Source organism: Chiloscyllium plagiosum, unplaced genomic scaffold (assembly GCF_037043375.1).
Source record: "Chiloscyllium plagiosum isolate Xiang-an unplaced genomic scaffold, Cpla_swu_hap1 HiC_scaffold_9, whole genome shotgun sequence".
Classification (NCBI taxonomy): domain Eukaryota; kingdom Metazoa; phylum Chordata; class Chondrichthyes; order Orectolobiformes; family Hemiscylliidae; genus Chiloscyllium; species Chiloscyllium plagiosum.
Window position 1 is genome coordinate 102,283,284 of NW_028270147.1, and position 16,101 is coordinate 102,299,384.

Consider the following 16,101-nt stretch of genomic DNA (forward strand, 5'->3'; position numbering starts at 1 on the left):
CATGTGACTGATGATTATGTCTGCAGGAAGTGTCTTTGGTTGTGAATCCTACCAATAGCATGGATCGGTTGAAGCAACAGTTAGCGGCAACGAGGAATTTACAGGAACTTGGGGGTGTGATGGACGGCAGTTTTTGGAAGGGAGAAAAGCTGCAGATACATTCAGGTAGATGGGTTACCTCCAGGAAAGGTAAGAGAGGGAGGCAGGTAGTGCAGGAGTATCCTGTGGCTATTCCCATCTCAAAATATAGGGGGTGACAGACTCTCAGGGGAATGTAGCATGAACAGCCAAGTTTCTGGTACCAAGACTGGCACTAATGTAATGAGGGGTACGTGGGGTTCCAAGTGATAGATAGTGATAGGATACTGTCTGGTCAGGAGCACAGACAGATGTTTCTGCAGTGAAAAATCAGAATGGTGTGTTGCCTCCCTGGTGCCAGGATCAAGCAAGTCTCAGAGAGGGTTCAGAATGTTCTCAAAGGGGAGAGAGACCAGCAGGAGGCCATTGTACACATTGGAACCAATGACATGGGAAGGGAAAATGATGAGATTCTGAAGGGAGATTACAGAGAGTTAGGCAGGAATTTAAAAAGGAGGTCCTCTAGAGTAGTAATCTCTGGATTACTCCCAGTGCTACGAGCTAGTGAGTGTAGGAATAGGATAGAACAGATGAATGCATGGCTGAGGAGCTGGTGTCTGGGAGAAGGATTCACATTTTTGGATTATTGGAATCTCTACCGGGGTCGAAGTGACCTGCACAAGAATGATGTATTGCACCTGAAATGCAAATAGACTAGTATACTGGCAGAGAGATTCACTTGGGAGGAATCTCAAACCTTGAAACTAGTAAGGTGTGGGGATGGAACCCCGGGAGATAGTGAGGAAAGAGATCAATCTGAGATTGGTCCAGTCGGGAAAAGGAGCAAGTCAGTCAGGGCAGGAAGGAACAAAGCAGAGAGCAAGGTAGGACTGATAAATTAAATTGCATTTATTTCAATGCAAGGGGCCTAACAGGGAAGGCAGATGAACTCAGGGCATGGTTAGGAACATGGGACTGGGATATCATAGCAATTACAGAAACATGGCTCAAGGATGGGCAGGACTGGCAGCTGAATGTTCCAGGATACAAATGGTGTAGGAACAATAGAAAAGAAGGCAAGAGAGGAGGGGGAGTGGTGTTTTTGATAAGGGATAGTACTGCTGTACTGAGGAGGGATATTCCTGGGAATGTGTCCAGGGAAGTTATTTGGGTGGAACTGAGAAATAAGAAAGGCATGATCACCTGATTGGAATGTATTATAGACCCCATAATAGTTAGCGGGAAATTGAGAAACAAATTTGTTAGGAGATTTCAGTTATCTGTAAGAATAATAGGTTAGTTATGGTCAGGGATTTTAACTTTCCAAACAAAGTGTTTAGGAATTGCCACAGTGCTTGGGGTTAGATGGAGAGGAATATGTTAAGAGTGTACAAGACAATTTTCTGACTCAGTATGTGGATGTACCTACTAGAGAAGGTGCAAAACTTGACCAACTCTTGGGAAATAAGGCAGGGCAGGTGACTGAGGTGTCAGTGGGGGAGCACTTTGGGGCCAGTGATCATAATTCTACTAGTTTTAAAATAGTGATGGAAAAGGTTAGACCGGATCTAAAAGTTGAAGTTCTAAACTGGAGAAAGGCTAATTTTGACGGTATTAGGCAAGAACTTTCAAAAGTTGATTGGAGGCAGATGTTCGCAGGTAAAGGGATGGCTGGAAAATGGGAAGCCTTCAGGAATGAGATAACGAGAGTTCAGAGATGGTACTTCCACTGTTAGGGTGAAAGGTAAGGCTGGTAGGTGTAGGGAATACTGGATGACGAGAGAAATTGAGGTTTTGGTTAAGAAAAGGTAGGAAGCATATGTCAGGTCGATCTCTCCATTCTATACAGGAGAGTCCGAGAGGATTCTTAAAAGATTATAAAGGCAATAGGGGTATACTTAAGAGGGAAATCAGGAGGGCAAAATGGGGACATGAGATAGCTTTGTCAAATAGGGCTAAGGAGAATCCAAAGGGTTTTTATAAATTCATTAAGGACAAAAGGATAACTAGGGAGAGAATAGGGCCCTTCAAAGATCAGCAAGGCAGCCTATATGTTAACGGCAGGAGATGGGGGAGATACTAAACAAGTATTTTGCATCAGTGTTTATCATGGAGAAGGAATGGAAGATATAGAACGTAGGGAAACAGATGGTGACATCTCGGAAAATGTCCATGTTACAGAGGAGGAAGGGCTGGGTTTCTGGAAATGCGTAAAAGTGGATAAATCCACAGGACTTTATCAGGTGTACCCTGGAACTCTATGGAAAGCTAGGGAAGTAATTGCTGGATTCCTTGCTGCGATATTTGTATCATCGATAGTCACAGCTGAGACGCCGGAAGACTGGAGGTTGGCTAACGTGGTGCCACTGTTTGAGAAGGGTGGTAAGAACAATCTAGGGAACTATAGACCAGTGAACCTGACATCGGTGGTGGGCAAGTTGTTGGAGGGAATCCTGAGGGACAGGATGTACATGTATTTGGAAAGGCAAGGACTGATTAGGGATAGTCAACATGGCTTTGTGCGTGGGAAATAATGTCTCACAAACTTGATTGAGTTTTTGGAAGAAGTAACAATGATTGATGAGGGCAGAGCGGTTGACGTGATCTGTATGGACTTCAGTAAGGTGTTCGACAAGCTTCCCCATGGGAGACTGGTGAGCAAGGTTAGATCTCATGGAATACAGGGAGAACTAGCTATTTGGATACAGAACTGGCTCAAAGGTAGAAGACAGAGGGTGGTGGTAGAGGGTTGTTTTTCAGACTGGAGGCCTGTGACCAGTGGAGTGCCACAAGGATCGGTGCTGGGTCCTCTACTTTTTGTCATTTACGTAAATGATTTTGATGGAAGCATGAGAGGTACAGTTAGTAAGTTTGCAGATGACACCAAAATTGGAGGTGTAGTGGACAGCGAAGAGGGTTACCTCACATTACAACAGGATCTTGCCCAGGTGGGTCAATGGGCTGAGAAGTGGCAGATGGAGTTTAATTCAGATAAATGCGAGGTGCTACATTTTGGGAAAGCAAATCTTAGCAGGACTTATACACATAATGGTAAGGTCCTAGGAAGTGTTGCTGAACAAAGAGACCTTGGAGTGCAGGTTTATAGCTCCTTGAAAGTGGAGTCGCTGGTAGATAGGATAGTGAAGAAGGTGTTTGGTATGTTTTCCTGTATTGGTCAGAGTATTGAGTACAGGGGTTGGGAGGTCATGTTGCGGCTGTACAGGACATTGGTTAGGCCACTGTTGGAATATTGCGTGCAATTCTGGTTTCCTTTGTATCAGAAAGATGTTGTGAAACTTGAAAGGGTTCAGAAAAGGTTTACAAGGATGTTGCCAGGGTTGGAGAATTTGAGCTACAGGGAGAGGCTGAAAAGGCTGGGGCTGTTTTCCCTGGAGCGTCAGAGGCTGAAGGGTGACCTTATCGAGATTTGTAAAATCATGAGGGGCATGGATAGGATAAATAGACAAAGTATTTTCCTTGGGGTTGGGGAGTCCAGACGGCATAGGTTTAGATTAAATTACTTACAGTGTGGAAAGAGGCCCTTCAGCCCAACAAGTCCACACAAACCTGCCAAAGCACAAACCACCCATACCCCTACACCTAACACTACGCGCAATTTAGCATGGCCAATTCACCTGATCTACACATCTTTGGACTATGGGAGGAAACCCACGCAGACACGGGGAGAATGTGCAAACTCCACACAGTCAGTCACCTGAGGCGGGAATTGAACCCAGGTCTCTGGCGCTGTGAGGCAGCAGTGCCACTGTGCCACAGTGCCACCCATAGGGTGAGAGGGGAAAGATATAAAAGAGACCTAAGGGGCAATTTTTTCACACAGAGGGTGGTACGTGTATGGAATGAGCTGCCAGAGGATGTGGTGGAGGCTGGTACAACTGCAACATTTAAGCGGCAGACACAGGGAGAATGTGCAAACTCCACACAGTCAGTCGCCTGAGGCGGGAATTGAACCTGGGACCCTAGTACTGCAGTGCTAACCACTGAGTCACCATGCCACCCTTTAAGCTAGTTATAACAGTTCATCTGTCAATGGGTATATACAACATATCCTACGTTACTGCAGACATCTCTATCATATATATAACACACCTTATGTTATTGCATGCAACTTTCCTGTACAGGTCGTTCTGCTATAATGTGACAGTTGTGTTCCTCTGTGACCTCGCACTACAAAAAATCGTGCTATGGAAAACCGCCAAAGAAAATCATGCTGTAGAAGATCACTAATCGAAAATAGCTATACTCGTTCAGTAGAAAGCTCACATTGTCCAAACAACATCCACAATTCATCAGTCCCAATATAGCAAATTTGTACTGACAAAACGCGCATGATAGCAGAACGACCTGTACTCGTTGCACTCCATGTGTTACTGGATGTAACACTCCTGAAACTCCTCAATATACAGCACCATCTCTTATACTCTGTATAAAACTGCTGAACATATAACCCACCCATCTGATACAGCATATAACACAGCAGCACTTTAACAGTACATCTGTTCGGACAAAGATGAGGAGGAACCTTTTCTCTCTCTCTCTCTCTCAGAGGCTAGTGAATCTGTGGGTTTTGTTTTACCGCAGAGGGCTGTTGAGGCTGGGTCATTAAGTATATTCAAGGCTGACACAGGTAGATTTTTAATCATTAAAGTTTATGGGGAAAAGGCAGGAATGTGGAGTTGAGGATTTACAGATCAGCCAGACCTCAGTGAATGGCAGAACACACTTGATGGGCTAATTTTCCTACTATGCCTCATGGTCCTTCCAGCTGTAACACTTCTGTATGTATAACACACTATATTTAAATGGGTATCACGCTGTGCTGTGTATATAACAGGCCGTATTTCACTGCTTAGAATACTACCCTGTATATACAACAGACCCTATTTTATTGTGTGTAACATTTCTCTGCTTGCACGGTGGACCATAACCTACTAAGTCTAATACTGAAAATGTCCTGAAGAAGGGCTTATGCCCGAAACGTCGATTCTCCTGTTCCCTGGATGCTGCCTGACCTGCTGCGCTTTTCCAGCAACACATTTTCAGCTCTGATCTCCAGCATCTGCAGACCTCACTTTCTCCTCTAAGTCTAATACTGCTCATGCATATAACAGGCCATTTATTACTCATTTTTACTCATGGTCTGTGTATGTATAAGCACTGCTTGTACATATAGCAGATTGTATTTTACTGGGTAGAATACTTATATGACAGATCAAATACAGAGCATGCAACATTGCTGGGTATGGTTAAAACACCACATTTTACAGGATAAGATACTGGAGTCTGTATGCTGTATTTTACTGGATATAACACAGCTCTATATATGCAGAGCTTATTTTATGGGGTATAATTCTGCACTATAAATATAAAACAGTATATTTTACTGAGTAGAACATTGTTCTTTATGCAAAAAAGATCTTTTTTGTTGGTTAGAAAAGTGCTCTGAATTTATAACAAATCATATTTTTCCGGGTATAATCCTGTGCCATATGTAATAGACTGCATTTCACTGCATGCAACATCGCTTTGTATATATCATGGGAACAAAGAATTATACATTACACAAGAAGGCCATTATACTCATCAGCTCCTGACACAGCTACCCAGCTCGATCCACTCTTTAGCCCTGTCTCCGTAGCCCTCTTACTTTATCACCTTCAAATATATATCCAGCTCCTTTTTGAAATCTGCCTCCACCACTCTCTCAGGCAGCACATTCCAGATCCTGACAACGCCCTGAGTAAAGAAATTTCTCCTCATCTCATTCCTAGCTCCCTTGTTTGACAATTTTGAAATTTTGACCCCTGAGCTACTGACACACCAAATCAGTGGAAACAAAATATTCTCTTGATCGTCTCAAAATTGTTCATAACTTTGAACATCTCAATAAGGTCACCTCTTATTCTTCATTGTGACAAGGAGAATAAGCTAAATTTCTCAAATCTGTCCTTGTATCTAAAATCCTTCATTTCTGGGGAGGATTCTAGTAAATCTCCTTTGCTCTCTCTCCAGGGCTTTAACATCATTCCTTAACTCAGGGTGACCAGACTGAACACAATGCTGCATGTGATTTGTAGAGGTGTAGCATCATTTCCTTGCTTTTATACTCTATGCTTCTATAAGGCTCCTTCACAACTGTTTCAACATCTTCAGAGAATGATGCGTGAGGTCCATTTGCTCCTGTATTTTCCTTCAATTTATACCTTTGAGCATGTATGGTTTCTCCATGTTCCTTGACCCAAATGACCTGACATTTCTCTGCATTGAGATTCATCTGGCCATTTCGTCCACATGTCAATGACTGAACATTTAGCTTGGTATTCATTTCAAATGAGTCAGTATGTCAGCTACTTTTAAGAGAAATGACCACTTAAGACAAAATTTCACACTCAAAATCACTTGAAACATGGCACTCCACAAGAAATTTCCTACCAGGGTATTACCTACTAACTTACTAGCCCGGATATGAAGGTACCTGTGAATGTTTGCAACTGTTAACTTGTCCGAAAACAATCTGTTAGATTCTTCAATATTACATCAAATTAAATTTCTATATTCCAAGGGATTAACATAAACTTAACCACAATGGTTTGAGAGATGCGCTGCTGGATGCAAACCCTCATCAGGCCTCAACCCTTCAGTTTCCCACAAGCCTTGGTGATATCTGCTCTTGTCTAATTATGACCTCTTGCACATTTCTGGTTTTGATTGTTCTAACATTGTCGAGCTGCCTGGGTTCCAAACTCTGCAATTTCTCTCGCTAAACCTTTCCATCTCTTTACCCCCCCCCCCCCCCCCCCTCCCCCCTCTCTTTACCCTCTTTGAACACAGTGCTCAAACTCTCTCTCCCTTTGTTGACCTGCCTGAATGTCACACAGTGTCAGATTGGGTTTGGTATTCCTTCTTATTGGTGAGGGTCGGGAGACTTAGCAAGAGGAGAAGTTTTGCGTAAAGTTTGAATGCTGTTTAATTCTGATCTAACATTTAATTGCATTCTCTCTCTCTCTCTCTCTCATAAAGGTGCCAGAAATGTTAGGCTTTGCATCAGGAAGCACTCATTCCGTTTTGGATCAGACTTTCGGACATGCAAGGGAATCCAATGGAAAGGATTCTCTTCTTCCGATGCAGGATTCAGGGAACTTACACTCGCAGCATCTGAGGCTAGCAGAGACGGGGATGGAGAGGCAATCTTGTGAGCTGCTGCCCCCTCAGTCATTGGCAGAAGACATGCTATCCAAGGCAACAAGTTATGACACAGTGTACGATATCCGGATCCAGGACCTCGACGCTCAATTCTCCTTTGAGGGGAGCAGCTTTTTTGATCTTCCGATGCTTGGCCTCAGCCCATTGCCCATTGACGATCCCGACTTCCCCCTCAGCCCCCACATCATAAAGCGGAGACGAGGGGGCATCGTGGAGCAGAGGGACATCATCAAAGCTCACCAGGCCCATAAAATGCAGAGCACGCCGCAGGCCAAGCGCAAGGAATGGGAGTGAGTACCAGCCAGTGCCATCTGCAGATGGAACCATGCCATCTTTGTCCTCTCACTAGCTGCTCTCGATTCTGGCTGTCCAGGTGATGCAACAGGGCGATAAGACAAACCAATGCCAACTGGCGCTCAAGTACAAACACGTCATTCAAGAGGAAGGGTCGGGGCTGAAGGGCTGGTGAAGGAAAGAAACAGCACAGTAAACCACACCAACTAGCATGTCACATCACATCATCTGGAGTCCGAAACCTAGAAGGAAGGAGAGAGTGAGGGAGAGGGGAGTGAGTGAATAATGGAGAGATGAGGGAGGGAGGGGAGAGTGAGGGAGAGAGGGGTGAGTGAATAATGGAGAGATGAGGGAGGGAGGGAGGGAGGGGAGAGTGAGGGAGAGAGGGGCGAGTGAGGGAGAGAGGGGTGAGTGAGGGAGGGAGGGGTGAGTGAATAGTAGAGGAGAGAGTGAGGGAGGGAGGGAGGGGAGAGTGAGGGAGAGAGGGGCGAGTGAGGGAGAGAGGGGTGAGTGAGGGAGGGAGGGGTGAGTGAATAGTAGAAGAGAGAGTGAGGGAGGGAGGGGTGAGTGAATAATGGAGGAAGAGTGAGGGAGGGAGGGGAGAGTGAGGGAGGAGTGAGGGAGGGAGGGATGAGTGAATAACGGAGGGGAGAGTGAGGGAGGGAGGGGTGAGTGAGGGAGGAGTGAGGGAGGGAGGGATGAGTGAATAACGGAGGGGTGAGTGAATAATGGAGGGGAGAGTGAGGGAGGGAGGGGAGAGTGAGGGAGGAGTCAGTGAGGCAGGGAGAGAGTGAATAATGGAGGGGTGAGTGAGGAAGGGAGGGGTGAGTGAGGGAGGGAGGGGAGAGTGAGGGAAGGGAGAGTGAGGGAGGGAGGGGTGAGTGAATAATGGAGGGGAGAGTGAGGGAAGGGAGAGTGAGGGAGGGAGGAGTCAGTGAGGCAGGGAGGGGAGAGTGAATGATGGAGGGAAGAGTGAGGGAGGAGTGAGTGAGGCAGGGAGGGGAGAGTGAATAATGGAGGGGAGAGTGAATGAGGGAAGGGTGAGTGAGGGAGGGAGGGGAGAGTGAGGGAAGGGAGAGTGAGGGAGAGAGGGGTGAGTGAATAATGGAGGGAAGAGTAAGGGAGGGTGGGGAGAGGAGGGAGGAGTGAGGGATGAGTGAATAACGGAGGGGAGAGTGAGGGAGGGAGGAGTGAGTGAATAATGGAGGGGACGGTGAGAGAGGGATGGGAGAGTGAGGGAGGAGTCAGTGAGGCAGGGAGGGGAGAGTGAATAATGGAGGGGAGAGTGAGGGAGGGAGGGGAGAGTGAGGGAAGGGAGAGTGAGGGAGGGATGGGTGAGTGAATAATAGAGGGAAGAGTGAGGGAGGGAAGGGTGAGTGAATAATGGAGGGGAGAGTGAGGGAGGGAGGGGAGAGTGAGGGAAGGGAGAGTGAGGGAGGGATGAGTGAGTGAATAATAGAGGGGAGAGTGAGGGAGGGAGAGGTGAGTGAATAATGGGGGGAGAGTGAGGGAGGAGTCAGTGAGGTAGGGGGAGAGTGAATAATGGAGGGGAGAGTGAGGGAGGGAGGGGTGAGTGAATAATGGAGGGGAGAGTGAGGGAAGGAGGGGTGAGTGAATAATGGAGGGGAGAGTGGGGGAAGGAGGAGAGAGTGAGGGAGGAGTCAGTGAGGCAGGGAGGGGAGAGTGAGTAATGGAGGAGAGAATGAGGGAGAGAGGGGTGAGTGAATAATAGAGGGGAGAGTGAGGGAGGGAGGGGAGAGTGAGGGAGGAGTGAGTGAGGCAGGGAGACGAGAGTGAATAATGGAGGGGAGAGTGAGGAAGGGAGGGGAGAGTGAGGGAGGAGTCAGTGAGGCAGGGGGAGAGTGAATAATGGAGGGGAGAGTGAGGGAGGGAGGAAGGAGTGAGTGAATAATGGAGGGGAGAGTGAGGGAAGGAGGGGTGAGTGAATAATGGAGGGGAGATTGAGGGAAGGAGGGGTGAGTGAATAATGGAGGGGAGAGTGAGGGAAGGAGGGGAGAGTGAGGAAGGAGTCAGTGAGGCAGGGAGGGGAGAGTGAGTAATGGAGGGGAGAGTGAGGGAGGGAAGGGAGAGTGCGGGAGGAGTGAGTGCGGCAGGGAGGGGAGAGTGAGGGAGGGAAGGGAGAGTGAGGGAGGGAGGGGAGAGTGAGTAATGGAGGGAGAGTGAGGGAGGGAGGGGAGAGTGAATGATGGAGGGAAGAGTGAGGGAGGGAAGGGAGAGTGAATGATGGAGGGAAGAGTGAGGGAGGGAATGGAGAGTGAGGCAGGGAGGGGAGAGTGAGTAATGGAGGGGAGAGTGAGGGAGGGAGGGGAGAGTGAATGATGGAGGGAAGAGTGAGGGAGGGAAGGGAGAGTGAGGGAGGAGTGAGTTAGGCAGGGGGGGAGAGTGAATAATGGAGGGGAGAGTGAGGGAGGGAGGGGAGAGTGAATAATGGAAGGGAGAGTGAGGGAGGAAAGGGTGAGTGAATAATGGAGGGAAGTGTGAGGGAGGGAGGAGAGAGTGAGGGAGGAGTGAGTGAGGGAGGTGTGAGTGATAGAGAGGGTAATGAGGAAGAACAGAGTGGATGAGAGAGAAGTGGAGGGCGGAGTAAGTGAAAAGTGAGTGATTCGTAAGTGAGGGAGAAGAGAGTTTGATGCAGATCGTGTACTAGTCTATATAGTATCATTCCATATATTAATATATAATATGACATTAGTTTATGGTTGGGTTCTTGAGAGACAGTTATCTTGAAGTTTATTTAAATGCTAATTATTTTCAAGGCTGCACTATCACCATCTGGCACCATGTAGTCTGGGTTCTATGCTTTCTGATGTTACTGGACATTACACATAATGACTGATTGATTGCATAAGAGTGAGTGATTAAGGGTGAAGTAGTACCTTTATATCAGAGTATCGCATTTTCATGATAAAATATAAGTTTATTTAAATAAAATAAATGAAGTCAAAATGGAATAAATCAAGCTATTTACATGTAACACAAATTTAGATTAGATTAGATTACTTACAGTGTGGAAACAGGCCCTTCGGCCCAACAAGTCCACACCGACCCGCCGAAGCGCAACCCACCCATACCCCTACATTTACCCCTTACCTAACACTACAGGCAATTTAGCCTGGCCAATTCACCTGATCTGCACATCTTTGGACTGTGGGAGGATGCCGGAGCACCCGGAGGAAACCCACGCAGACACAGGGAGAATGTGCAAACTCCACACAGTCAGTTGTCTGAGGCAGGAATTGAACCCGGGTCTCTGGCACTGTGAGGCAGCAGTGCTAACCACTGTGCCACCGTGCCACCCAATTTGAAACATATAGCAGGTTAAAGTCCCATCTATCTGAAACTGTCACTTTACAACTCAAACACTAGAGAGCAATTCCTCTTCTGAAGGCTTGACTTTAACTGTTTCTTTCAGTTCTAGGCCTTGAGGGATTATTCACACAACTGAGCTTAAACACCTTAGTTTTAAATACCTCTTAAATAACCAACACGTCTGGTCTGGAATTTTCAAACCTTATATTAAGATAACCTATTTCCTAACTGTTCTGAACCAATCCCTTTCTCCGAAAGAAACTGTTCATATATTTTTCCCGAGCCATGCACTCTGCGAATTGAAACAATAATTATGAAACCTTCTCATATATCTAGACCAGAAGCCAATGTCACCAGTTCAAAATACATACGCGAAAAAAATGATATTAGTACATATATTTGTATCATTATTTGTATGATTGATAGTCACAGGTGAGGTGCCGGAAGACTGGAGTCTGGCTATCGTGATGCCAATGTTTAAGAAGGGTGGTAAGGACAAGCCAGGGAACTATAGACCGGTGAGCCTGACCTTGGTGGTGGGCAAGTTATTGACGGGAATCCTGAGGGACAGGGTGTACATGTATTTGGAAAGGCAAGGACTGATTAGGGATAATCAACATGGCTTTGTGCGTGGGAAACCATGTCTCACAAACTTGATTGAGTTTTTTGAGGAAGAAACAAAGAAGATTGATGAGGGCAGAGCGGTTGACGTGATCTATATGGGCTTCAGTAAGGCGTTCGACAAGGTTCCCCATGGGAGACTGATTAGTTAGGTTAGATCTCATGGAATACAGGGAGAACTAGGCATTTGGATACAGAACTGGCTCAAAGGTAGAAGACAGAGGGTGGTGGTGGAGGGTTGCTTTTCAGACTGGAGGCCTGTGACCAGTGGAGTACCACAAGGATCAGTGCTGGGTCCACTACTTTTTGTCATTTATATAAATGATTTGGATGCGAACATAAGAGGTACAGTTAGTAAGTTTGCAGATGACACCAAAATTGGAGGGGTAGTGGACAGTGAAGAGGGTTACCTCAGATTACAACAGGATCTTGATCAGATGGGCCAATGGGCTGAGGAGTGGCAGATGGAGTTTAATTCAGATAAATGCGAGGTGCTACATTTTGGGAAAGCAAATCTTAGCAGGACTTATACACTTAATGGTAAGGTCCTAGGGAGTGTTGCTGAACAAAGAGACCTTGGAGTGCAGGTTCATAACTCCTTGAAAGTGGAGTTGCAGGTAGATAGGAAAGTGAAGAAGGCGTTTGGTATGCTTTCCTTTATTGGTCAGAGTATTGAGTACAGGAGTTGGGAGGTCATGTTGCGGCTGTACAGGACATTGGTTAGGCCACTGTTGGAATATTGCATGCAATTCTGGCCTCCTTCCTATCGGAAAGATGTTGTGAAACTTGAAAGGGTTCAGAAAAGATTTACAAGGATGTTGCCAGGGTTGGAGGATTTGAGGTATAGGGAGAGGCTGAACAGGCTGAGGCTGTTTTACCTGGAGCGTCGGAGGCTGAGGGGTGACCTTATAGAGGTATACAAAATTATGAGGGGCGTGGATAGGGTAAATAGGCAAAGTCTTTTCCCTGGGGTGGGGGATTCCAGAATTAGAGGGCATAGGTTTAGGGTGAGAGAGGAAAGATATAAACGAGACCTGCAGGGCAACTTTTTCATACAGAGGTTGGTACGTGTATGGAATGAGCTGCCAGAGGAAGTGGTGGAGGCTGGTACAATTGCAACATTTAAGAGGCATTTGGATGGGTATATGAATAGGAAGGGTTTGCAGGGATATGGGCCAGGTGCTGGCAGGTGGGACTAGATTGGGTTGGGAAATCTGGTCGGCATGGACGGGTTGGACCGAAGGGTCTGTTTCCATGCTGTATATCTCTATGACTATGACTCTATATACCTCGCATCACAATAGAGAGTGAAGAAGGAGATACCGAAGGAGAGGAGTAGGATTAAGGCAGGAGCATACTTGCATGTTATATCAAAGAGGGCTATGGTAGCTCTCCTAAGTAAACCTGGTTTACTATTTGCCCATCAATCAGCATTCAGTGAAAATGGTTGACTGGTTCATTGCTGTTTGTGGGATCTTTCTGTGTGTACATGAATTTCCATATTCCCTTCTAGTCACCTGAGTGGTGCTCAGGGCAAGCACGGAACCCAGAGGCCAAGGTGGGAGGATGGAAATAGGCAGTCAGGAGGCAATTTTATGGAGCATTTTGGGTTTCGGGTGAGGGAAGTAGATTGACGCTGAACGGTACTAAATTACTGGAGCTGGGGATAAAACATTTCTCCCTTTCGAGTTTGATACATCGCGCCAATCCTGGCCCCCTCCATTCCTGACCAGCCATGATTCTGACAAAGGTCCATTTTGGGGGTGACCGAGGAGAGAGATTACTGAGTGGGAATGTGATCTATGGGATTGCAGAAGAATATCAGCCCTCGACCATTTCATCAGTTCCTGATGGAAAATGCAGTATGATGTCAACCTGATCAGTGACATCTCCAAAAGAAAGAATCTAACTATCGTCCCTTGACATTCAATGGTGTTACCATCACTGAATTCCCCCACTATCAACACCCTGGTGGGTTACCAGAAACTCAGCTGAATTCTCCACATACTCACAGTGGCTACAAGAACAGGTCAGAAGTTAGGAGTACTGCAGTGAATAATCACCACCAGACTCCCTCAAGCCCAACTACAAGTCACAAGTCAACAGTGCGATGGAATACTCCTCACTTGCCTGGATGAGTGCAGCTCCAACAACACTCAAGAAGCTCAACATCATTCAGAACAAAACAGCCCACTTGATTGGTAACACATCTATAAACATTCACTCCCTCCTCCACCAACACTCAGTAGCAGCAGTGTGCACCACGCACATTTACCAAGGCCCTGAGATAGCATCTTCCAAACCAGCAACCACTTCCATCTAGAAAGACAAGGGCAGTAGATATAGAGGAACACCACCACCCTGCAAGTTCCCCTCCAAGTCACTCACCACCCTGACTTGGAAACAGATCACTGTTGCTGAGTCAAAATCCTGGAACTTCTTCCCTAAAAACTGTGTATGTTTCTACATTGCAGTGATTCAAGAAGGCAGCTCTGACGTTTATCATATGAGGACCGTTTGGGAACTCTGGGTCTGTGCTGAATGGAGTTTAGAAGGTTGAGGGGAGATCTGATTTGAACTTACTGGGAGGCCTGGATTGACAGTAATGAGAAACAGTACGTTGAACATGGGCAGGCTGGAACATGACAGGGAGCGAGGAATGTCTGTTGGATTAAATTGCATCTATTTCAATGCAAGAGGGCTGACAGGTAAGGCCGATGAACTCAGGCTGTGGATAGGTACATGGGACTGGGATATTATAGCCAGTATAGACACATGGCTAATGGAGGGACAGAAATGGCAGCTTAATGTGCCAGGGTACAGGTGCTTTAGGCAGGACAGTGGTGGTGAAAGGAGGGGAGGGGGAGTTGCATTTTTGTTTCAGGCGAGTATCACAGCAGTAATCAGAGATGAAATAACTGAAAGATCATCCAGTGAGGCTTTGTTGGTGGAGCTAAGAAATAAGAAGGGGATAGTGACATTATTGGGGTTGTACTGCAGGGCCCCAAATAGTCAATGGTAATTAGAGGTACAAATATGCAGGGAGATTGGGAGACTTGTAGGAGCAATAGAATTGTCATACTAGGGGATTTTAATTTTCCTAACATAAACTGGGAGTGCCAAAGTGTTAAGGGATTAGATGGGATGGAATTTGTTAAGTGCATTCAGGAACATTTCCTCAAGCAGTGTCTAGAGGGCCCTACTCGGGAAGGAGCAAAACTCGACCTACTCTTCAGAAATAGGGCAGGGCTGGGGATGGAGGTGACAGCGGGGGAGCACTTTGGGACAAGTGACCATAGTGCTATTCATTTTAAAATGTAATGGAGAGGGACAAAATTGGTCCATAGGTTCCATTTCTAAATAGGGCAAGGTGAATTTTATTGGACAGGATCTTGCAGGGGTTGATTGGAGTAGTTTGTTTGCAGACAAAGGGACCGCTGGTAAATGGTAGGCCTTTAAAAGTGAGACAGCTAGAGTTCTAGGTCTATATGTTCCTGTGAAGGTGAAGGGCAAGGTTGACAGGAATAGGGGACCCTGGATGACAAGAGAACGAGGCTTTGACCAGAAAAAAAGGAGACATGGCTCAGGTACAGGGAGCTGGGATCAAGGGAATCCCTGGCGGTATACAGGGAATGCAGGAGTTTACTGAAGAAGGAAATCAGGAGGGTGGAAAGGGGGCAAGAGATAGACTTGGCTGAAAAGATTAGGGTGAATCCAATGAGGTTTTTTAAGTAAATTAAAGGAAGAAGAATAACTAGAGAGAGAATAGGGCCCCTCAAGGACTAAAGTGGATCTGTATGTGTGGAACCACAGGAGTTGGGCGAGGTCCTCAATGAATTTGGGAACTTGAGGAAGTTAGTAGTCATATCTTGGGGACAGTGGAGAAGGTGTTGGATGTATTAGAATGCATGAAGTTGGATAAATCTCCTGGTCCTGACCAGATATATCCAAGAACACTGCAAGGGGCGAGAGAAGAAATCACAGGGGCCCTGGCTGATATTTCTGCATCATCATTAGCCACGGGTGAGGTCCCGGAAGGCTGGAGGGTAGCGAATGTTGTGCCATTATCAAGCAGGGCTGCAAAGAAAAGCCTGGGAACTATAGATCAATGAGCTTAACATCTGTGGTGGGTAAGTTACTTGAGAAGATTCTGAGAGATAAGATCTACATGCATTTGGAAAGACAGGGTTTGATTAGGACTAGTCAGCAAGGCTTTCTGCGTGAGAGATCGTGCCTCACAAATTTGTTAGAGTTGTTTGATGAAGTGATCAGGAAGGTTGACAAGGGCAGGGCAGTAGATGTAGTCTATATGAATGTCACTAAGGTCTTTGATAAGGTTCCACATGGTAGGCTGCTCTGGAAGATTAGATCGCATGGAGTCCAGGGCGAGCTGGCAAATTGGATACACAACTGGCCTGACGGTAGGAAGCAGAGGGTAATAGTGGGAGGATGCTTGTTGGACTGGAGGCCTGTGACTGGTGAAGTGCCTCTGGTCAGTGCTGGGACCATTACTGTTTGTTGTCAAGATCAATGACTTGAATAGAATGTATAAGG

General features: G+C 46.4%; 1 protein-coding gene across 1 annotated transcript in view; it reads left to right on the plus strand.

Moving 5' to 3' along the window:
* LOC122554086 (putative voltage-dependent R-type calcium channel subunit alpha-1E) overlaps positions 1-16,101 on the plus strand; it is a 1,472,327-nt gene that overhangs the window by 43,578 nt on the left and 1,412,648 nt on the right. Inside the window, exon 2 of the mRNA XM_087990243.1 lies at positions 7,120-7,592. Coding sequence (XP_087846369.1) covers positions 7,129-7,592 — 464 coding nt within the window. The 5' untranslated portion in view covers positions 7,120-7,128. The remainder of the gene's footprint in view (positions 1-7,119; positions 7,593-16,101) is intronic.